At 38.4% G+C, this 24,768-nt stretch overlaps 1 protein-coding gene across 1 annotated transcript in view; it reads left to right on the forward strand.

Moving 5' to 3' along the window:
• The window catches only part of asap2a (ArfGAP with SH3 domain, ankyrin repeat and PH domain 2a), an 85,308-nt gene that overhangs the window by 39,626 nt on the left and 20,914 nt on the right, over positions 1–24,768 (forward strand). The window contains exons 3-12 of the mRNA XM_066716252.1: positions 10,788–10,933; positions 11,394–11,468; positions 17,136–17,185; positions 19,847–19,976; positions 20,500–20,585; positions 20,688–20,763; positions 21,390–21,476; positions 22,460–22,563; positions 22,970–23,039; positions 24,216–24,303. Of these exons, the coding sequence (XP_066572349.1) occupies positions 10,788–10,933; positions 11,394–11,468; positions 17,136–17,185; positions 19,847–19,976; positions 20,500–20,585; positions 20,688–20,763; positions 21,390–21,476; positions 22,460–22,563; positions 22,970–23,039; positions 24,216–24,303 (912 nt within the window). The remainder of the gene's footprint in view (positions 1–10,787; positions 10,934–11,393; positions 11,469–17,135; positions 17,186–19,846; positions 19,977–20,499; positions 20,586–20,687; positions 20,764–21,389; positions 21,477–22,459; positions 22,564–22,969; positions 23,040–24,215; positions 24,304–24,768) is intronic.

Raw genomic sequence — 24,768 nt, forward strand, 5'->3', positions numbered from 1 at the left:
AGGCTTAGGCCACATCCATCTAAGTCACAGCAAGTTGTCCCCGACCCCCCCCCCCCCCTCACCCTTTCTCCTTCCTTAATATTAAGGAGCTTATTTATAATTAGTAATTCTGTTCAAGAGGATTGCTACAAAGTTCCTTGGCAAGCACATATGGTTTAATCCTAGTTATTGCAGTTATGAGGTGTTTGAAAGTTCCCTCATCAGTTAGATCAAAATGTAGCATTTGTATCATCTGAGCTGCACTTAATGTAAACGCATACAGTAAGCAAATGGGACACTAAACCTATATTTTAGTGTTTTTTTTTTGCTATCCCATGGCAAAAAGTCCTTGCATTCACTAGTGAAGACAGTGAGATTGTGTCTGATTCACTGAGTTGGTTATACCTTATTGCCAACACAGTTTTTGGTTTCTTTCTGTGGAATACATCCAGGTTTTCTAAGTAGTAGCATCTCTCAAAGAGGTTGTGCGAGGTCGCTGCCTCCTCTTCTGTGTCTGTGTGTTTCTTCAACCTATTTTGAGTGTTTATTGTTCGGTGTCAGCAACATTAAGCCATCTACTGCATACTGTGGTTGACAACAAAGATGGCTTGTTTATGAAGTTATTTGCCTTGAAAACCGAGCTCTGGGATTAAAGTAAACCCTTAAGTAAAGGGAAAAACCGAGTGGTTTAGTTTTCACAGCTGGTGCTGCTGTATATGCCCTAAATTTCAGAAATGTTAAGTTTATACTGACAGAGTCTGTTGGGGCAAACCTCAGAAAGTCATTTATGGCCACTTTCATAGCATAAGCTTTTAATGAAGAGGGTAGCCACATGAAGAACGTCTCTGGAATATGGCTTTGCTTAAAACTCCTCCGTTGCACTGAGCTGCAATTTATGAGTATTTGAGTGTTTCTGCTAAATATACAGTAGCCTGCACATGTGTTCACACCCTTGGTGAAGTGTAGCTAAAAGTGGATTGAACTAGAAAATGCTGGTGGACACTGGATTTTTTATCCCAAAAAGTGAGGAATTTTATGAAAATTCTTACATATTTTTCTAAATGCTTAATGTCCAAATGTGTTCGTGCTCCAGGAATGTACACTTTTTGAATCCTCCTTTGGATTTCATAATGTGGAAAATGCACATCTGTGTAACCTTTTTAAATCGGTTAAACAACTTGGGGCATATTCGGCCACTCCTCCATGCTAATTTCTCCAGCTCCTACAGGTCATTTGACAGATTTTCCATTGGATTGAGGTCTGAAGATTTGTATTCCCCAATCAAGAATGATCTCCTCAGAATAGTTTTTTGTACAATCATTTTATTTATTAACTTTTTTCTTTTTTTACCTCATGGGCTGATTGTCACCTGTATTCCGTTTCACACATTTAACTCAAACGTTATAAATCAAGCTTTCTTATTTTGCCCATTTATATCCACACCTTTACTTTATTGACAGATGAAGAGTCTTAAGGTCTCTTGATCAAGGTTTACTTTGTTTGGTTTACAGTTAGGTCCATAAATATTTGGACAAGGACACAATTGTCATCATTTTGGCTCTGTACGCCACCACAATGGATTTGAAAGGAAACAATCAATATGTGCTTTAAGTGTAGACTTCCATCTTTAATTTGAGGGCAGTTACATCCAGATTGTGTGAACGGTGTAGGAATTACACCCATTTTTATATGTGCCCCCCCAATTTTAGGGGCTCAAAAGTAATTGGACAAACTACCATAATCATGAATTAAATTGTGAGTTTCAATACTTGGTTGCAAATCCTGCTTGTTCTTGGGGCGTTTTGCCTTCAGTTTTTTCTAGGAAATCAAAACAAACCAATCGGAGAGATCGCAAAAACATTAGGTGTGGTCAAAACATCTATTTGGTACATTCTTCCTCAAGGAGGCAGGCGTATCTGTGTCAAAGTCAACAATCAAGAGAAGACTTCACCAGAGTAAATACAGAGGGTTTAGCACAAGATGGAAACAGGAAACAGGAAGACCAGATTTAGAGTTTGACAAAAAACATCTACAGAACCCTATACAGTTCTGGAACAGCATCCTATGGACAGACGAGACAAAGATCAACTTGTACCAGAATGATGGGAAGAGAAGAGTATGGAGAAGGGAAGGAACTGCTCATGATCTGAAGCAGACCACCTCATCTGTGAAGCATGTTATGGCATGGGCATGTATGGCTGACAAGGAAATTGGTTCCCTTGTATTTATTAATGATGTGACTGCTGACAAAACAGCAGGATGAATTATGAAGTGTTTAGGGCTGTATTATCTGCTCAGATTCAGCCAAATGCTTCAAAACTCATTGGACGGCGCTTCACAGTGCAGATGGACAATGACCCGAAGCATACTGCGAAAGAACCCAAGACTTTTTTTAAGGCAAAGAAGTGGACTGTTCTGCAATGGCCAAGTCAATCACCTGACCTGAATCCAATTGTGCAGCATTTCACTTGCTGAAGGCAAAACTGAAGCAAAACGCCCCAAGAACAAGCAGGAACTAAAGACAGCTGCAGTGCAGGCCTGGCAGAGCATCAGGGAAGAAACCCAGCATCTGGTGATGTCTATACGTTCCAGACTTCAGGCAGTCATTGACTGCAAAGGATTTGCAACCAAGTATTGAAACTCACAATTTAATTCATGATTATGTTAGTTTGTCCAATTACTTTTGAGCCCCTAAAATTCAGGGGACCACATATAAAAATGGGTGTAATTCCTACAGCGTTCACCCAATTTGAATGTAACTACCCTCAAAGTTACAAAGTCTACGCTTAAAGCACATATTGACTGTTTCCTTTCAAATCCATTGTGGTGGTGTACAGAGCCAAAATGATGACAATTGTGTCACTATCCAAATATTTATGGACCTAACTGTAGTTTGTGCCATGGGGTCTTATGATTTATTTAATCATAGGTGCTAAATCTGACACAACATGAAACGCTTTATGAATATGGGCTGTTATTCTACGCTCGTTAACTCGGCCGACTGTGATGCACAGCGGACACTAAAGAATTTTATAGCCAGTGCTCTTCCTCTGCTGACTACTAATTTTCAAAGCCAGTGAAGAAGCTCCACCTGGGGTGTTTAGTAATGAAATTCATTTTCTGTCTTTAATTATGGACAGTAGCACTGCAGTCGGAAAACCACTAAAGTGTTAAAGCAGTGAGCTAGTGTAGTGCAATCTGGCAAAGGAGACTGCTTGGCATTGTAACACTATTAGATGCAGTCTGATTTAAATAGATCTTGGATATGCACCGCTCTGACAGCAATATGCTTTTGCGTGGGGATCCAATCCACAATATTATTTCCTGCAGTGCTGTTTCCTTATGATTCCGATATAACTGCAGATACTTCCTTCAGGGCCATAAAGAAAATCTATACTTTTTTTTCGTACAGCACATTGGAACTCGTTGCCCTCAGGGGTTTTGCTCGCAAGTATTACAGCACATAGTGAGCCGCGTAATTATTATTTAATTTTTTTTTACAGTTAAAGTTTTTTTTTTTTAATAGTGGAAGTCCTCTGTGTGGACTTCACCGTGAAAGAGCAGCAGTATCGTCCTTGCAGTGCGCTGACCAGAATTGAACTTGGTGATCAATGATGTTGATCTTGGTGTTCCAGAATGCAATTGAAGCATTGAAGTAATTGCTTTCATTGCTTCCTCTAGTACTATATCTCCCATTGTATATTTGTGGTTGATATTTGTATTGCCCAGATTAAATATCATTTGCCAAGTCCTTTGGATTATTCCTCGCTGCTGAAAATGTTTGCAATTTAGGCCTGGTGTGAGTCTAGTGAGTTGCTAAGACACTATCTACCTCCTATAAATCCATATTAATTGTCTCCAAGCATACAGTTTCCATTTAGATGTTTCTCTAATTCTTTGTGTTATGATTTTACAAGTAATGGAAGTCTGGCTGACTTTCTGTAATTGGCTGTGTGAATATTTTAGTTTGAGGCCTGTGAATAACTTCCCTCTTTTCCTTGAGTATATAATAGGGGAATGTGCCAGTTATATTATAGTGACACATTCAGTACTGTGTATGGCATTGTTCTTCGAGTCCAGTTCTCCACAGGCACAATACAGCTGGTGAGGGATACAATAGTCCCCGCCATATGAAACTTCCCAGTTTGATTTCCGGTCCCATTTTTATTGTATTAAAATTAAGAAACGGCTGTTAAATAATGATGGTGAAAGTGTTTGAATTATTCTTAACGTGTTCTTATCTATCCATCTTGTTCCCCATGTACAGAACTTCCTATATCAGCTATCTGGTGCTTGGTTTATGATGTCATCGTTGTTTTGAAGTTACATTAACAACTTGACAGTTTTATTTAAAAACAAAAACCCAGATGTGTTCAGATTTCTTCACATGTGTGAAATAGCTTTATTTATCATAATCAAATTGGGACTGAAAGTCAGCTGGTCTAGTTGTGTATGCTGGGGACTATTGTATCTGTGTGGAGCACCACCCACCTGTTCCAACTCCATATTGCTGCCCCTCTCTGCACCACTGCCAGGCTCCCATGATGCCCTGGGGCCTCATTCCATTACTGCAGCCCACTATGAAAAGCTCAGTCTGATTAGGCGCTTGTGACAGGGTACAGCGTGCTTGCTTTTTACATTTTTGTTTGTTTATTCTTTATATATACATTTTGCATAACGGTGTTTCTGTTCAAATAATAAAGTCAGGAGCAGGCAAATTGGTGTATTTTTCAATCTGATTTAATCTCCTGTTTGCAGTACTGGTTCCTCTTGCCTTGTCTCTGCTCTAATGCAGTAAACCCAGAGTGCCACAGGCATGGAAAAAGTTTCAAGTTCCCAACTACTGTTCAAATAAATACTCCCACACATTTTATAGTGGAAAAAACAGGGTTAATGTTTCAGCCAAAGACTTTTATTACATGTGACCTCCTCTCTTATGTACCTCAAAAGAAACAAAAACAAAAAGGTGTGTCCCCTCCAAGATCACTTCTTCAACCAACAGTAAACAACATAAACAACCTGTTCCATGTTTACAATAAATATGGGTCCTTTTACCTTTTATTTGTTGGTTATACAATGCCCTTTACCTTCTGTCTTTCAAAGCTCAACTTATGACTTGGCTTTCATTTCACGTCTTGTTTATCAGGACACATTATCTGTTGAAAACCTTGTGCCTCTTGGCGCACTGTAATTAATGTATGAACGACCTAGTTCTTGGAGTACATTTATAAGAGGCCTGCTTACAGTTAGTGTCAATTGCGAAAAAATTACCCTGGAACACAAATAGTCTCACTCGTGTACACTTGAACCTGAATGGCATCCACAGTATCGCTTTACTGAATCTGTAGCAAAGGATGAAATGCTGTACTATGCCAAATGACGTTCAAGCTTGGTTTTGCAATTTTTAAAAGTCTAATAAAAATAAATATCTATTTCTGAGCTGTAGTGAACCACACTTCTCCAAAGTACTTTTTTTTTTTTTTTTTTTCTCTTCCTATGCTCAAACCCTCATACTACCATAAACCTTGTACTACAGATTCCTGACGGGTAGAAAAATGCCATTTGCTGCAGGCCCAACGCTGTAAAAAAAAAAATGCCAAGAAAATGAAAGCCATTCCTTATGAGTATTTATTGTAGGGGAAGTAAAACGTGACGGCTTCCATTGATTCCCATGGCTAAATTCCCATTTGGTGCAAGTCTCCTTTACTGAGCTTATGTTGAAACTGGCCACTTGGATGGTAGTCTTGTGGATTTTCAGGGGTAGAATCTCAGACTGACTAAAATACCCCTTCGAAACCACAGTGTCACTATTTTTTGCTTCCACAAATCACTTCCGTTGCATTTAAAAGCATCAGCAGAAAATAACCTGTCTATGAACTAAAGTGATTTTTACAACGTCAGGGGTGGGTTATTAGAAGCCTCTTTAAGAAAATAAAGAAATGCATTTTGGTGGGAGATTTTGGCTCTTCTGGACAGTCTAGGTTAAGGGGGCGAGGCACTGGGAACCTCTAAATATTCTTTAGCCAGACCCCCTCTTTTAGGGAACAGACCTACTTTCCAAATCAAAATCAAGCAAGGTAGATGTATCGCACTCCATTCTGGTTGTTTTGTGACCCAGTAACAGTCCAGTTCAAGGACAGTTAGTCATCTGTCAGTATGAAAAACAATAAACAAATCATTAACAGACCCATACAGGCGATGCAGTGTTATATAAATATCTTACCCTGCATCACCTGTATGGGTCTATTGATGATTTAGCCTACTTGTTGTTTCTTTGTGTGTTTTTTAAATGTATACAATATAGACTGTCCGCTCCATACTCTGTGGGCCATGTAAACATTGAATTCTGGTAGTTTTCGATCTGCAACTGTTCTCCAACCGTTTTACATGTGAGTGGTGTCAGAAAACGAAGAGTAGGCTGACAAAGGGAGGGGGGCCAAGATATGGATGTAATAGAAATGTATTTATTCCACTGTGTGCCTTTTGAAGCTCTGCCCAGCGTGGGGGGTCTGAGAAAAAAATATCTGCCCAAAGTTTTGCCGTCGTTAGACCAGAGCTTCATTCAGACGCTTTCTGAAGATTTCGGCAGGCTTAGCTATAGCCCGCTGTGCTGCTGAGCCAGGACTCTCTCTGCGTGGAATAACTTTTAAGGGTCCTCCCAGTCTTTTTAACAAAGCCTTTATACAAGATTGTGGTTCGTTCTCCTCTCTTTACCTCCCACTTTAAGGCACGGTACCATTCTATTCAATCAGATTTCCATAAGGCAGTGTTGTGGTATTAACAGGGCTACATTACCAGGTGTTTTCCCACTTCTGTTTTTTTTTTTTTTTCCTCATTTAGTGTATTCTCTCTTAATTTGTGCTAATGATTTATCAGGACCTGGTGTTGCTTTAGGTTTTGTGGCGGGCATATTGACGCGGTTAGGTTTAAATTACAAGGCCGCTCCCAAGTGGTTAGAAAAAAACTATTTCAATGAGAAAAGCAGAGGGGATTGATGCAGTATTAATGAACCAAATTTCATTATGTGGCATCTTAATCCACGTGTGTCACTTCAGCGTCTTCACAAAGGACCGAACAGGACATTTTAATTTGTGTGTTCTTCACCTGCAGTTTACTGTGTAATTACACAGTGCTGTGTGTTTTTGGCCTTGTTTTAAGCCACTCACCAGGAGATTGTTCTATTATTCCTCAGGGTCCCTTTAATGACCCTACCAGACTCCACTCTCTCAACAATGATCAGGATTAACACACAGCGTCCTCTCCTTATCAGTGGGCTATCGATTGTCGGACAACATTCAGTTGTTTAGGCTGCAATGATGACAAACAATACTGACTTTTGATGTGTAATCTTATCAGTTGGGATTTTTGGGTTGTCCTACAGAAGGATGTATGTCCACCTGGGCTCTTCAGTGGTGACACTGTATGTCATGGTTAGGGCTGTTTTGTGAACTAATTTAATGAGATATTTTGTTTTTAATTAATCCGTAATAGTTATTACAGAAATAAACACATTTATTTATTGAAACATGTAACATGTTCAAGTTAAAATGTAACAAAATACATTTCAGCCAGTATTGTCAAATACTGTGCAGGCAATTAAATAAAAATAAAACCCTCCAAACACTAAGGAATATTTTGGTTGAAACTACAGTGTCCTCAATTTTTTTTGTTTTTTTTGATGTAACAAAGCTTTTTAATTATAATTCAATTTAGATTCCATTTAATGATGCACAAAACAATTACACCAGACATGGTTTTCTCATCCTTGTACTGGAACAAGTGATCTGTAGTTTAGTGTTTGGAGGGTTTCACACAAGTGTCTTTGGTTGAAAAAGCAATTTCAACTTTGTTCAGTCATTTAAAAAAAAAAAACTGCTCTGTTTGTATTCATGGATAACAATTAATATTTACATTTCATGTCAGAATATGGTCTTTTTAGAGTAAACTAGGCCTAAATGTTTCACTGTATTGACAAAATGCAAATGTTAAGCTGTGATAAAGTACATCCCTGGTTTGGAATTCTCTCTGCTGAGAATTCCTATCTCACAAATTGATCATGAATGATTTAAGTGTGAAGCTTTGATAAATGTTCATCCTTCTTACACACAAAAGAAAATGAAAAGGGTCTTATGTAACAGCTATTCCAGATAGGGGTTGCTTTTCATCGAAAATCCACTAAGAATTGCTTTCAAAGCATTTTCTCATGTTGATAAATGAGCTTGGGATCTTTAACCCTGTGCTGCCTTACTCAGTTTTGCCATAGAGACGGTGTTGGCACAGTGACAGTCAGTATTGTTGGGGAGAAAATGTTATTTGTGACTTTTATTCATCTGCCACCAGTGTTTCTCAGACCTGCAATAATCCTGGATTATTAAGCAAGTTTAAGGTTTTTCAAGTCTGACCATGTCTTTAAAGAAAATATAAACATTTCACAATTTATTTAGTCGTTTGTATATTAACTTCAAATAATTGTAAACATGGTCATTTAGATTTAAAGCAATAGAGGTTAAACTTCCGTTCACTGTAATTTCACACAAAAGATGAGCTCTATTTTTTAAATATTTTTAAATACTCAAGAGCAGTTGGACTAAAACACCTTGTTTTTTGTAGGGGGTTAGTTTAAGTTTGGAATATTTGTATCCCTCTGTCAAGTAAAACACAATGAAAAGAACAGCTGTGGTCTGCAGAAATTGCAGGTCTGTGCTCTTTCCTTAGGTGATGTGGTTTGCCTGGCCATATTCTGACACGGTGGTTCAAGGTGCTGGAGATAATCCAAATTGGTTTTATTCCACTCACCGTCTCTGAAATGTGGCTTGCAAAGGAAAACCACTATTATTCTATTTCACTTCAGCATATTGCTTAACAAGTCTTTCATTTATTTACCAAATTTAGATGGAATTATTTTTGCTAAATAAAGATTAAAGGGAACAGTTTGCGTTCTTGTGAGGAAGTGGGGTTTTTTCCATCTATCTTGAAGGGACAGCCTGCCAGACTCCAAAGAAAGATTCACTGGGTGGCAGAAATGTCAGGTTCGGAGAGGCTAAAGGGGAGCTTTTGGAAGCCAGGAAAACCATTTATCTTCCCTCTTAAGGTTTCATGACACATTTCACAAACAATTCTCTTAATTTAATATGCTTTCCATATTGTAGTTTTAGATTCACGATTAATATAGGTCCTACACCTTCCCTAAGTTGTGCAGTTGACCTTTACTGCAAATAAACTCCTAGCTTATTCCCTTTAGTTCCTGCTGCTGCTATATGCCAAACAATGGGTTACAAACAGGGATTCGTCAACTAAATTTACAACTATCACAAGCCACCTGGGACCTATGAAGGCAATGGGAAGAATACATTGTTTCCCAAGAGCTCCATATTTTCAATGAGTGCACTGCCTGCTTTATTATAAAGCTCAAAACTATGGAGAAGGCAGGAGAAAAAGTCACTTCCGTTTGTGGTAGAGGCCTTTGCATTGTCAGAGCAAACCATTCAGCTCCCAGTATCACAAAAATCCACCCACGTGGGGCATCTTTAGACACTTCAAACCACCATGCTGGCTCAGATATGAGTTTCTATTGCAATATAAATATAAATATGTTGGATTGTTTCTTCCATTCTTGTTTTGAGGGCAAATGATTGGTGTGCCCACAAGCATAATTACCACCACTCACTATTTAGCTCTATGTAAACCAGGTTCTTGTGAGATCTTGCAGCCCACTATTGGGATAGACATGATTCTTCATTAGTTGCCTGGAAACGTGGGTTTAAAAATTCAACGAGGTCTGCACCACCACCCCATTATAAAATTTGAAATTCAAACCAAGAGGAAATTGACTGTCAAATTTCAAAAACTAAAACCAAAAACCACGTTCTGAAATGTACGTGCCATTTTGTGATGGCTGTGCCTTCTTGGCTTCTACTCCTCTTCTGTCTTTCTTGCATGGTGTGAAGCCTGAGGCCGCAGTAATGGACGGTATCTTGTATCGGCTCTGAAGTTCTTGCCTGCTTCTCTGGGAATTGATGCTTGCTGTGCAGTAATGATGCTCTTCTGAAACCTTACTTCAAGGCTGATTTGGGGGAAACCTTGCCACCTCTTGATAGACGAACTGTAGCCTTTAAAGAGAATCTGTGTTTTGTTTTTTTGTTTTTTGTAGCAGTCCGCCCATTCAATGTGAAACAAAACATAATTTATTTCTGGACTTACAATTGAGTGCCAATACAACATGTGGGCAGCAGTGTGTGTAGCGGTCAGGTCTCTGGACTCCTGAGCGGAAGGTCGTGGGTTCAATCCCAGGTGGAGGACACAGCTGTTGTACCCTTGAGCAAGGTGCTTTACCTAGTTTGCTCCAGTTGTATACATGGTTAATTTTCAAAATGTGATTTATTGTAACAATTCTAATGCCTCCTGGATAAGGGCATCTGCTAAGAAATATAATAATAATGTTAAACAGTTGTCTTTGAAAATATAATTTCAGTAAACTTGATAAATCTGCACCAAAGCAAGAGTTTTTGCATGGAATGGCAGGGGGCTCCTGCTACATGGATTTACTGCAGGATCTGTGTTTTCTGTCATTTCTGTGGAGCAGTGTTTTCTAGCTAAATAAGTGTTCATTGTGGAGGGGACTTTTGAAACAATTTAGGAATGTAACTTGTTTTTTGCTTTCAGTTTCAGTTTGCTGTTCCACCCTATTTGGAGAACTAGAAGGAAATAAACACATTTCTGAACATTTGAGTACAATGTGCTTAAGGCTGTGTACAAGTATGTGTGACCTGAGCAACAGCACTCTAAAATGTTTCCTCTTTCTTTTTCAGCGCACGTGGAGAACGAGGAGCAATACACCCAGGCTCTGGAAAAATTTGGCGAGAACTGTGTCTACCGAGATGACCCAGATTTGGGATCAGCCTTCCTCAAGTTCTCGGTGTTCACGAAAGAGCTGACCGCACTCTTCAAAAACTTGGTGAGGCTTCAGAGACTGGGTGGTCGCCAGCCTATATAATCATACATACTGCCTGTACGCATTATTACTTCCTTTATCAATACTGAATTGTAATGTATAAATCCTCAGGAGTAATTGTAAGTATTCTCAGTAAAGAGAATTTGCCCAGGAATTATTTTTTTGTGTTTGAATCCTGAGATTCTTTTGTCATTTGCACCCTTGTTGAATTTGGCAAAGTTGTTGAATTCGGTTCCCAATTGGTCTTCACTCTTCGTCATGAGTTCAACATGTAGTGTGTTCTTGTTAACTTAATTGTAAGAACTGCAACCTGAGTGTGTGATTCTATTGTAGGAATTTATTCATTATTTCTTTTTAATTGCTTTGTAGCTGTACCAAAATGGTGGGTTAAAACCGAACAAGTTTATAATGAAATGTTAAAAAGAGATATTACTAACCAGTAATATGTTCTACTTCATTTCAGTTTCAGAATATGAACAATATCATCACCTTTCCACTTGATAGTCTTTTGAAAGGCGACTTGAAAGGTGTAAAAGGCGTAAGTAGCATTATTTATTGATATTTGTTCCTAATCTCCTGTGAAGTGGTCCACATATGTGCCCATTGTAACTGAAACACTGGTGTCATTCCACTGCAGGGTCATTCTCACAGAACCCAGACATAACAATCACTCATTAACAAGTCACAGCTTCTCTGAATTCATGATTTATTTAGGCGCTGTGTATACTTTACAGACTGTAGATGGGGTAGCTGGTTGTTTGACACTGAGGAAATAATCCTAGAAGCTAAACTCGTAACAGGTGGTTGTTTGTTGTTGTTGTTGTTGTTGTTTAATTTTTTTCATTTAAAAGTAATTTGTCACATTTAACTATTACAGTTTAAAGAGCATTTAACTTGTTAAGTTTGTTTAATCAGTTTAATCATAGTCCATACATGCATTCGTACCGAGATGAAAATTTCTCTTAAGATAGCTTTGGTTGAAATCCCCATCAGAGTGGGATTGAAAAGGGACTGGCTCCCCGGGCCGGTGAAACCAGAAGACCAAGCAGTGCCCATTTCTGTTGTTCGGTTTCATCCGCCTGTGCGATAGCCTTCTTTGTTAACCAAGTACTTTTTTTTTCGCATTAATAATCCTGTGTGCTGTCGTTCGCCTTCAGTCATCTCTGAGCTTTGTTTTAATGCACCCCCTCACAGTCCTGCCGTCACCGGCGATTGGATTTCAGGAACATTAAAGAAGTCATGCGAGTGATTTCAAATTGGCCTTCGGTGATGGGAGTCTTGTAATGAACGAGGGAGTTATTAAAAAGCACATTTTCCCCCCACACTTTGGGCAGTGGCAGGGCGCAGCGGAGGTATTTATGAAGTTCAGGTCTAGCGGCTATGCACTCCCTTTTGCCCGGCTCATGGATCTGACTATCCTGTACCAGCTCGGAGTAATCGGATTATGCGGAGGCCCAGGGGTTCTCTCGGGCACTTCCAGACCGCCAGATTGCAAATATTCATGGCTCTGGGGATGCTTACACAATTTCGATGGATGAGAGTGAGCTCGGCTAAGTGGTTTCAAATTAAATGAAACCTAGGAAATGTCAGTGTTCACAATCCTTAAAGCACTAGCATCATGAAGACAAAGCCCCCTAGCCCCCAGACAGCATAAGCTGGGCCTTTTTAATTGCATTGAAGTCCTCCTTGGTGCAACCAATATATTGCCAAAGCTACCCCTTTCATCAGATATAATTAAAAACCCAAAACAGATTCTTCATTGCGGAGCGTAAGCCACCCTTTTTAACCTTTATTAATTTTTGTTTTAATCGTTATCCCCTTGTACTTATATTCTGAAAATCCTTATTCTGCTTATGCTGAAAGAAAGCTTTCACAGGGAGGGTTTCAATGCTGTGCAGCAGCTACACAATGTATCTGGATGCCAACAAGTTTGTCCTCTTCCTATGTCTGAATAAATGTTTCCCTTTATTCTGAACCCAAATCAAAACTCCAACATCCACTACACCTGTCTGTTAACTCTTCACCTTTACCTCATTGTTTCAGTCCAGTAAACCTTTCAGCACTTTGAAAGTAGACAGTTGAGAAAAGCATTCACTTGATGTCATTTTCACATTCCTTCTCTGGCTCTTTGTCCTAGGGGAACTTGTGCATGCCAACCTCAGTTTACACTAAGACCTTACAATTGTTTTTGCCTTCACTAACTGCTCTCGTTATTATAGTCCATGCCACGCACAGGAAGGCCAGTGTGCATCTAAGCTTGTATATATGCTGAGGGCTTCAGTCCGGGGTATTAATTGCAGACAGTGATGTCATTCAGTGTGACCACAGTCCGCCAAGTGGCATCACATCATCTCTGTAGTCTTTCTCATGATGTGCCATATCCTGTCATTTATTTACTATAAATACATAGAGTTAGTTGGCAGGTGTAAGTCAATATAACATGCCTTTATTTCTTGCATGTAACGTGCGTTTGTGTGAGACACACACACACACATGTAATTTTAATGTCTCCTCCAGTTTAAGAGCTATGATTCACCTCACCTTTACATTGAAGCAGACCTGTGCACTGCTCATAATTGGCCTTTGCAGTGGAGCTGCTCCTGTGTGCTGGGAAAGAATAACAGAGCACATAAAAGCACAAATAACCATAGTCGCATGAGGCCGGAGCAGAAATTGTGACTGCAGCGAGAGTTCTTTTTTTTTTTTTTTTTTTTTTTTTTTTTTTTTGAGCATTGTGCCAAAGGGGCAGCCACCCTTTCTGGCAGTGCAAATTGTCAATCCCATTTACAGGCAGCTGGATCAAACCGCTGACTCTCGGAGACATTAAGGATTTACCCTTTTACTTGGTGGCAGGCTTTTTATTTAAAAAATATTCCTGACTGGTGGACGGAGGAGGAGATATGGGCTGCTGTGCCAGGGGAGAGTTTGCCCTGAGCTACTTGCTGATTCGGATTGCATTTCTACTTGGTGCTGTTGCTGCTGTTGATTTTTTTTTTTTTTTTCTAAAAAAGTCTGGTTTAATGATTTGGGGAGAAAACCCTCCACACAGACTGCACTAAACTCTCTCCTCAAGGTCATCTCCATGAGTTCTCTGCAGAGCAGGGGTTGTGGACCCAGATATAGCAGTCCTTGGGGAAACATGTATCAAAAAGCAATACTGTGCTTGGTGCACATTACTGAAAATGAAATGAGTGCAGAAAGGGCATCTGTAAAATTCCCTGTTCAAGATCTAATAAAACCTGCTGCTAGGAGGGTTAGACGACAGAAAGGAAGATCAATGATGTATATCAGCAATACGTATTATTACTCTAATTGAACTACTCTGCCCCCTAATTTCAGACGGTAAATTACACCATGCTTCATCCCAGTTTTAAAAGGTACTATCTAGCAGTATGCAGAAGAAAGCTTTTGGTAATCTAAATAAACTATAATAAACTATACATGAATGCGTTACCTAAATACATGTTAATGTAAGAATATAGAATACATGATTAAATAACTTCAGTATTTGCAGTATAATCTTATACCAGTTTTGTCTCTCTTTTTTATTTATATATATATATATATATATATATATATATATATAATATATAATGATGAATATTTTTGTCTTGGCTGCTGGTTAAGCTGAGCATCAGATAGACTGTGCATAAAAGCCCAGGTATAGCAGACTGCCGTATTAAAGAGCTCATTTGTTTTGCATTGAGAATGGTAATATAAGGGGAAGACAAAAAAACTCCCTGTTGATATTCCTATTAAGCTGTAATAGAGCAAGTTACTGTTTCTGGAATTTGTGCTGCATAGAGTCATGGCTAAACAGCCCCAGTTTTATTTTTAGTAACCACTTGCACAGTTTTCTCTCTCTCTCTCCCTTGCTCGCTTGCTCTCTCTCTCTCTCTCTCTCTCTCTCTCTAAATTCTATGGCTGGATGAGCTTGAGCACTCTCTAATTCTAGCAGCTGGATCAAAGTGCTGATAAACTGCATTTTAACAGTGCAAGTGCATTTCAAACCCCAATAGGGAGGTTATTTTTCTGGTTTCGTCCTCGTACGGCTTGGCTCACATTGATGCCCAGAGCAGTTTGACTTCTGGTGGGAGTCCTTTTGTTTGTCTTCAGATGACAGTGGCGATGGGACACTGGGTTTCAAACTAGATTTTTCCTGAAGCATTTATTTCACCCTATTTAAAGCTATTTTGTGTCAAAGAAACTTGGAGCCAGATTTATTTTTCAATCACCCTATAACGTGGCATCTGTAGAAGCAACACCAACCATAAAACGGAGCATGCATGAACTGAGCAGTGTCCAGCAGATTGGCTGTGTGTTTCATGTAGGGCCTGATGCCCAATTTATTCAGTCAAGCCCCTGCAATCTTTGGGCCAGATTAAATCAAAACTTTGACCCACCTGCTAATAGCAAACTTAAATTTCTGATTAGACGAAAGTGGCATCTAACTAAAAGAGAAGCCACAACTGAGTACAGTTCTATAATTTTCTATTAGCAGGTGGGTCAAAGTTTTGATTTAATCCCAGCCTTTGGTTTTATAGATGTCCTCAGAAACTGAGAAATGATAATCTCTCTTGTCCTCCTATGTAATTCAAATTTTAAATAAAATAATCTGTATACAGTATCATTGTAGCAGAAAGAGAATGTCATAATTCCATCCCACCCATACTGAAAAAATGTATTCATGAGAAATATTTCTTAAAAAAAATTAATGACTTTATTGCATTCTAACTGACTGCATTTATTCAAAAACACAACTCTTTAAATTGATACTCTGATAAGCTTCTTTGGGAAGTCAATATTATGTGTTTTTTGTTTGTGTTTTATAATTGATGTCTAGTTAAACGCATGCAGAACTTTAGTTAAGTTTTTCTTGATTCATTGAAACCCCATCCTTTTTATGGTGCTTTTTTGTTTTTTTGTTTTATTTCCAGTTTGTTACCCAGAATCATAGTGTTGTAGTAAAAACTTGTCAAACCTAATTTTAATAAGGCTCTAAGTTTAGATATGAATAAACTTTGCAGTACAGAACTCCTGCATTCATGTGAATCTCATTGAAGATCCTTCCCGTCACCAGATCTCTGCACTTCAGATGCACTTAGTCCTGCTCTTCAGAGTGGTTTTACATTTGGTTTTATAAACTGCCTGGGTTTATAAGATATGATTTGGTAGTTTTCAGTTTCAGGGCTGTGCTTTTGGTATGTTGTTGGGGAAGGCTGAGACTGGTCTTTGATGATGAAAATGTAATTTTCCACCCAAGCACCCTCCCCACATGCACACATTTACACATTGGACTGTGGGAATGGCTTTGCAATGAAATGACTGATTTTCACAATTATATGGATTTATTGTATGACATCATTTTGGCTGTTTGTCCTGAATGCACTCGCATCTGAATTTGGACATTGCTTTAGTGGTTTGCAAGAATAGTGCTGTTAATGAAACATTTGTGTAAGGAATTTTATATAACATTCATATTCTACTAACTGTTAGGAATTATTAAGCTTTGTTCTGATATTATGTAGGCATACTGATTATTTAAACTTCTGTAACCATGTAACGGCTTTCTTATTTTGTTGTTGTACCTTAACCAGTTGTATTTATGTTCTGTGTAGATTAATTCATGAAATAAGGCTTTTTTTAAAACCATTTGTTTTAGTACGTCATAAATGACATTTATAAAAAAACAGTACATCCTTTGTGACTGAAATACATTTTAGTTGCTTAATACACTTAGGTTAAATTATTTTACATATTATACACCTCCTTTCAGTTAGCATTGTTTGCTTGAAACACAAAGTCAATTTCTTAACATCACTAATGGCATGCCTTGTAATAATCAGATAAAGTTGATCTGTTTTCAGTAGTACTGTTGTTTATCAAGTATGAAAAATAGTTCACTTTTAACTCCAAGATTTAACTGCCAGTTAGAAGTTTAAACAGGTTTATAGGGTACATTTGCACAGCATAAGTGTTAAATACAATAAAAAAAAAAAAAAAAACGAATACATTTCAGGGTGATATTTGATGGTGGTTGCAAGTAACTTGACTGATTTTACACTTTGGAGATAAACTTTGGTGTGTGTATGTATGTATGTTAATGCGGTCTTGTTAATCACTCTACTGTAAAGCCATTGATTTTTAAAAAATTGCAAAAGACTAAATGGTTTTGATGCAGTAAATATTTTCTTTGTCTCCACAGGATCTGAAAAAGCCTTTTGACAAGGCCTGGAAAGACTATGAAACCAAAGTGTAAGATCCACTTTGTACTTCTCTCATTCACTAGACAATCGCTCTGTATACATATGCTGCCCTTCCAGAGAATCCGTTCAAAGTATTGAACACTGTGTGCTGTATTCAGAAGTTTACAAAAAGCAAGAGGCACACTTTTAAAAAGCTTTCATGGGTAGTGTTACTGCTGGACCTCTTGGTTTGTACCAGAATATAGAAGTCTGTAATGTATGTTTCAAAATACTAGTGCAAACTCACACAGTGTTAAATGCTTTGTTGGTATAACTGGTCTAAGACTGTTCCTTACCTTGAACAAGAAAAGTAGCTTTCACTAATATCACTTAAATAGTTTCTAGCCTGTATGTGAAAAGTTAATCTTACTTCTGTTTTCCTTATACAGTTATCTTAATGTGTGAGTTTGTTTCTTGCCTTTATCATCGCATCATTTGCTGCATTTATTGCTTCCTCTTGGATTATTGCTAACTTTTCCAGCTCCAATTTCCTTTGTCAGCAGAACTAGTCAGATTTTGCAAAAATGAGAAGACGAGAGCCGGGGGTGGCAGGATTGTTCTAAGAATTGATTGCAAAAGATGGTGCCAAAGGTCTTTTTGTTGAACTGCAAATTATTATTTTTGCTTTCCTCTTCCTCTGCTTAGCCTCTTTTCCAGAACCATTTTCATTCTGAACATGTCTAGTACAATGCAAATTTATATGATATCACAGTTTGCATTTGAGAACAGATCCGTTATTCTCACCCACCCACCACCACCACCACCACCAATAAATAACAAAATAAAGATATAAAATATGGAAACCATTTGCACCTTCAGGATCATTTGCTAAACAAAAAAAAATATTACCCCCAATAGGTATCAAATAATTGAGCTACACTGTGCTAATGTCTTCACTGTATCCCTCTGAGGATCCTTAGAGTGTAGTGATTGCTGTAGGGTAGTGCAGACTCCTTTCTTTGTTATTGTTTGTCGGGGACCAGGACAATATACAAGATATTGACTAGATCTGCTTAAAAAAGTATGGAAGTAAATGTTCCTTGTTTAATGATCTATATCAGCGTTTACATTTGCACAATTGTATATTAAATTAAAGCTTAGCTAAAGTATGATTTGGTCTTTAGTTTACTTTCCACCCAAGACCATAATGTATTGTATGATTGCTGATAGGGATAAAAACACAACCCCCCCCCTTTTAAAATATCCATAAATAAACCTAATTATAGCACACAGTTTTTAAAGCTGTTAAGATATTGTAAGGAAACATTACTGCCATTGAAATCCGCTGTATTCTCATTCCACTTCTTGGTTTCGTTCTGTGGAAAAGTATCATATTGAAACCAGTTTTTGTTTTTTTACTTGTACTCATGCATGCCATGTTGAATAAGTTATTTTATAGCAATTTGTATATATTTTACAAGCTGCAAAGGACATTCTTTACTGAAAGGGTAATTTTATACTTTCTTTTTGAAAAAAATACACTTTGGTAAAACAAACAAACAAAGGAAATAATATCCTTTGACCAAAAAATCATCTAAACAGCTTGGCTTTATATAATTGATTAGTTTTATGGTATGTTGCTGTAAGGAAAGGAATGATATGATGTTTCTTTCCTGCACTGTGCATAAGCTTAAAAAAAACACATTTTAATCAATGACAGAATTCTTTAATTTGGTTTAAAAATAACATGATCAGACGATTAATGAATAATCGATACTGGCAGACATTTATTCATGGAGGGTAGATAATGTGTATTGACAAAAATCTAGTCTCCATTCCTATTGGTCCTTTTATATTTCCAGACAAAAAGAGATGAAATACTTAACTGCAAACGCAAGTTTGGCCCCGAAGGCATTAAACTGGTTTGAAAAAATTATTTATCGTATTTGTTGTTTACAGTTTGAATTCAATTTGCTGTCTTTTAAATTTTTTTGCTGAACAGTCATTGGCAATGCAACAGTGAGATCCATGCTGTTGTATTAAATCAATTTCCACTGAATATTACACTGTGCAAATGTCTACTAATAAAATTGAGAAGTCCTTCTTTGTGGAAATGTATCTTGCTGTTGATAGAAAAAACTATAAACCTGAATGACTTGCTTGACTGATACTGTGTGGTAACAGATGTACTAAAACCTGAATTTTAAAGTGGTGTAAGATTTGACACATAGTTGAGAACTATGTTAAGATTCTTCAGGCCCACGTAACTGATTGCTTCAGGGTTATATGTGGTTCCCTTTACGTAAAAACCTGATGCCATATACACCACTTTAGACTGTTCAGGTTTGGTTTGTGAATGGCCTTGACACCTCTCTGACTTGGGTTAAAATCATAAAAGCTATGGATGATTCTCCAGACCACCAGTGGTCATGAGAGAAGCATTAACCTTCATCTTGATTGACGCTCGAGCGCAGCAAACGCATGACGGAATGGAATTTTGTTTTGGTTTTTGTGTTTTAACCTGAAGAAATGCAGCATTTGTTGGACTCCCTTCGAGGAGGAGCCCAAAAAGATGCATCTCCTGTAGCGTATATGCTCTTCCAGCATATCGAAAAGAATGCCCTGTTGCATGGAATGTAGAAATTGTATTTATTTGATGGCATTTGCATTTTGTCAGAGTAGTGTCTGACGCAGGGTTTTTACGATTCATCTTTATTTTCCCTTTTTTCAGTACGAAGATTGAGAAGGAGAAGAAGGAGCATGCGCGACAGCACGGAATGATACGCACGGAGATTAGCGGAGCGGAGATTGCGGAGGAGATGGAAAAAGAGAGACGTTTTTTTCAGTTGCAGATGTGTGAGGTCAGTGGGAATTCCAGCATCTCTCCCACTACAGCGTTTTCTAATCTTGGTTATGTATTTTTCCTTTCTTTTGTTGCAGTGGGGAGAAAAAATCTAAAAGTAAAGCTAAGGCAAAGCAGAAGTTTATTGATTTTCTTTGTAAAAAGGATTTTATAAAAAGAATGTGCACAGATGCAATACGTTTCAGTGCTGGTTTTCTGTTACTGACTAATGCAAATCAGTACTGGAGTCAATAGTTACTTCGGAAGTTTGTTTTAGTCATGAAAAGTGGCATTCCAGAAAGGCGGATTGGGTGTGTGGTATTGTAGTTTGACTCCCTTATGTATTTATCAAAAGCTGAACTGTAGTGTTTGCAGAACGTCTAATGCGTGACAGGAAAACAAATGATCATACCAGTGAACGATCTCTTTTCTGACATTTTTACTTTAGCTTGTTCATAGATCTCCACAACAGTTTGGACTTCAAAGCAAACAAACCAACCCTGATTTCCCGCTGTTTGTTTCTGTTTGTTTGTTTGATTTAGTATCTCCTCAAAGTTAACGAGATCAAAATCAAGAAGGGTGTGGACTTGCTCCAGAACCTCATTAAGTATTTCCATGCCCAGTGCAAGTAAGTGACCACAGCCCCGGGCCACACTCCCTTACATCTTACTCGCGGACCCTCTGAAGGGTGACTGTGTGCGGATGAAATAAATAACGCGTTGGCTCTCAGTTTCTTTCAGGATGGGCTGAAGGCAGTGGAGAACCTTAAACCCTCAATCGAAAAGCTAGCTACAGATTTGCACACGGTGAGACAATCTATAAAGGCTGATTTTAATCTGGTCTATCTTTCATAAAGATTTTAACCTATACCACTATCTTGTATAAACTGTGGAACAATAACTAACCATGCTGCACTTCGCGTAGAACTGAACACAAGAAAGATTACAAATTGAGAGAGATATGCTGGTAGTCTGGTATATTATTGTTCCTAGAATCTGAGCCGTTTCTTAAAGCTAGTTCTTGGTTTCATCCCCTTAATTCTGTATAAAGACATCTTTTCCTAACATAATTCTTGTGTAAATCAGTTCAATGTACAATGATGGATTCTGGTCATGGTTTCCATATGGAATCTAAAATGGCTCTAGTGTAATAAACCTGTCTGACACTCAGGCTTAAATTAACCTGCCAGAGCAATGCAACTTTTCAAATAGGAAAAAACGTAAGGAGGGAAGCTGTAACAATAAAACAATCGGTGTTTATATCAGTAACAGAGGTCTAACAAGAGAAGACAACATGACCTGGCTACTCCTGAGGCCTGGAATTGGCAGAGTTTGATGACTTGTACAATTTAGTGCGTTTCTCTGCTCTGTGCAATGCCATGCTGAGTCAATTCGAGTGTCCCCTGGTCTTATGGTTTAATGGCCCCCCTCAGATAAAGCAGGCCCAGGATGAGGAGAGGAAGCAGCTCACCCAGTTGAGAGATGTGTTGAAGTCTTCACTGCAGGTGGAACAGAAGGAGGTAAGGCATCGTTTTATGTTTGTTTCAAGTTTCCCAATTAATTTGTATTAAAATGCTGGGAGTTTTCTTTTTCTAGGCGGAAAGTGGGAGGGGGTTGGTTTCCGTATTGTGTCGTTAATGAGATCACACTCGAGATATGTTGTAGTCCTCTTCAAGTGTCACTCGAGTGCATGATTTGTTTTTTATTTCCGGAATGAGTATTTTGCTTCCCTTCTTTTCAAACTGGTTTTGATGTAAGTACAAAAGTACCAGAAATGGAATTTACATTTTGTTTGATTTATTCTCTGCCATGAATACGGTAACCTTACTGAGTAATATTTGCGAGATGCATGCATGGCTTCAAACCTGAACCCTCTATCATATCAACTGCGCAGAGCTTTCTATGCATTTTCTCAAGACTGTTTTCTTTTTCCCTCTACTGCATTCCCTCTTTGTGAACGAAGTCTAGGAGAGTAAGTGTATTTGTATTCTTGGCGAGTTACTTGTACCGTTGTCTTTGTGATGAAGTGAAACGCACTCTGTCAGTCTAACTTTTACATGGATATCAAGTCAATATAAAAACTTTACTTGAAGCTCCACTGACTAAAAAGCTGTGCATGGCTTCTTCTGATGCTCCTGTTGATCTTTTCTGATTTGTAATTAGCTAGGTCCCATTAAGCAATTAAACAATTATTAAAAAAATATATACAATCGGTTCTTAATTCCAGTGGTCCACTAAATAGTAATATCATTGGGTGAACTAGTGTCTTATAAGGTGTACATTAGTTTCATGCAGAACGCTTAGACTTAGGAAGTTGGAAACCACAGAGACATTTGTTGCTTATTTGAACAACACTGAAAGGCCAAGAGATTTAGTGTAGGTGAGGTTATTTTTTTCTTCATACAAAGCTAATCACACATCTCAACATACAATAGAAGGTGCGTGTTTGACTGGAAGGCATCTGTGTGTACTTATTGGCATATGTATTGCACTATTGTTGAAGGATTCTCAGGTGCGTCAGAGCACTGCCTACAGTCTGCACCAGCCCCAGGGGAACAAGGAGCACGGCACGGAGCGCAGCGGGAATCTGTACAAGAAGAGTGACGGGTGGGTGTCCCGACTAAGATTGTTAATTTCCTAATTGCTTCCTCTGCCATGCCACTTGCTGGTATTGCCATGCAGGCGATGACACAGAACCTCCTCTGACAGAGGAAGTAGCATCTCTCATTACTCTTTGGACAGCAAAGTGGGGAATATCAGTTGAACAGGAATGCTATCTTTTCCCTTGAGTGGCTCAGTCTCTGCAATCTCAAAGGCATTGCGTCAGAGCGACTCGTGTCCAAAGTCAGTGAGGATTGACGTATGGAAATCTACTGGGAATCGGCTTCAGGTTATTGACCGATCTTATATGTGTGGAAAAATATATTTCTTCCAAAATGCCTGTGAAAGTCAATGTGAACTTGGCCATTACATAATCGGAAGAAGGTCAAATGCTTTTCTGCCTTTTTTTCAGGCTCAGAAAGGTGTGGCAGAAGAGAAAATGCTCAGTGAAAAACGGATATCTTACTATATCTCATGGAACGGTAAGACGTACTTTCCTTATGAAAGAGAACACGGTGGTTGACGGCAGCTGCACAGTAAAGAGCTGAGCTGTAACCCCCCCAGTGTGTTGAGACTGTCTGGGGTTTCCCTGCACAACAAGGCACTTTGTTGCCGGCATAGAAACAAGTTACTCTTCAGACAGGCTGTGTTAATGAACTACTAATAGAGGGCTTGTGCAGTAACTCGGCATTTGCAGTTTCAAGATGATGTGCCAACTTGCACATACTGTTCTCTGATAGTGGGCCACATCTATGGAGCCTAGAACAAAAAAAAAAACTTGGCGAATACAGGGATGGGCTCGGTGATGACCTCGGCGCTTCTATGCCTTTTGAGTGTGCATCCCCATTAAAACACTTTTAATGAATAAAAAAAGTACATCACATTTTTTTTTCTAAAATCACACAGTAAAGACTGAACCCTGGCCTAACGCCAATCTTACTTTAATTCTGTACTCACTATGTTCCTCTCTCAACTACCGGTAAGTGGATAGTTGTCTCTCACCCTTCATACAAAAAGGTCCTACCCTTCCCATTGACAGCACTATTGATCCCCCCCCTCCCCTCCTGAAAGCATACTCGATTTCCTTCCATTAGAGCTGCTTTTCTGCCTTCCTTTGCTACGGACTGTGTAGCGAGGGAGGGAGGAAAGAAGTCTGATCACGTTTCCTTTTTTGGAATATTAGACCTCAGTGTTTCAATTCGGTTCCCTTGGAAGGAAAGAAAGGGCAATTGAACCAAAGCAGGAAACCGGAAACACCTAAGTTTCGATGGTTTTGTAACATAAATAAGCATATTTGAGAACCATGGTAATAGTTTAAAAAAGATACACCTGAATGCTATTTGGATTATACCTTTTACTGCATATCTGAAGTTATTGGTGACTCATTTCCTGAAACCAACAAGAAAACTGTAACGCTGTAGCTCTTGTTTGTGTTTTAAACATTAGAATCGGGAGATAATCTCATTTCCATAGTTTAACATTTACTTATATCAGTTAACCAACACTTACGTTTCATATCACCATGTTACAAGTTCAGAAATGGGTTGAAAGTCTGCATTGTTTTTGTTTTCTACAGCAGAATTAATCTTTTGCATTTTTTAACGTTTTGTTTATTTAAAATATATACATGTATACTTATTTCTGCTTCTCTCACCCAGGCTAACAGACCACCAGCAAAGCTCAATCTATTAACCTGTCAAGTGAAACGCAACCCAGATGAGAAAAAAAGCTTTGATCTCATATCACGTAGGTTGATGCACTTTTTAATGCTCCTAAATCCTGTCCATTTGTTCCACATTTCTTCACAGGCTACAAAGTATTACAGTAGTACCTGGAAAGGCTGCTTGATTTACACTAATTTTTCCCAAAAGGCAAAATGATCTTCAACTCTGAGCTCCTTGTGCATTTACAATGCCTGCCTTTATGTACAACTCAGCTGTAAATCTGATTAGTGATCATTGCAAATTGAATTAAGCAAACCTTTTAGTCACTAGTTTACAATGAGTCGTGATGTGCAAGAGCTGCAATCGGAGGCTACTTGGTTAAGCAAGACAAATAATGTTTTTCTGAATTTATCAAGCTTCCCCCCTCCCCCCATGTACAGAACAAAGGAATAAAGAGAACCATAATAAGTAGTTTTTTAATCTTAGTATTTCAAAATCATGCCGTCAAAAACCCTGATTCCCTCTGTGCTTTCTTTAGAAACAAAAA

Source organism: Amia ocellicauda, chromosome 1 (assembly GCF_036373705.1).
Source record: "Amia ocellicauda isolate fAmiCal2 chromosome 1, fAmiCal2.hap1, whole genome shotgun sequence".
Taxonomy (NCBI): domain Eukaryota; kingdom Metazoa; phylum Chordata; class Actinopteri; order Amiiformes; family Amiidae; genus Amia; species Amia ocellicauda.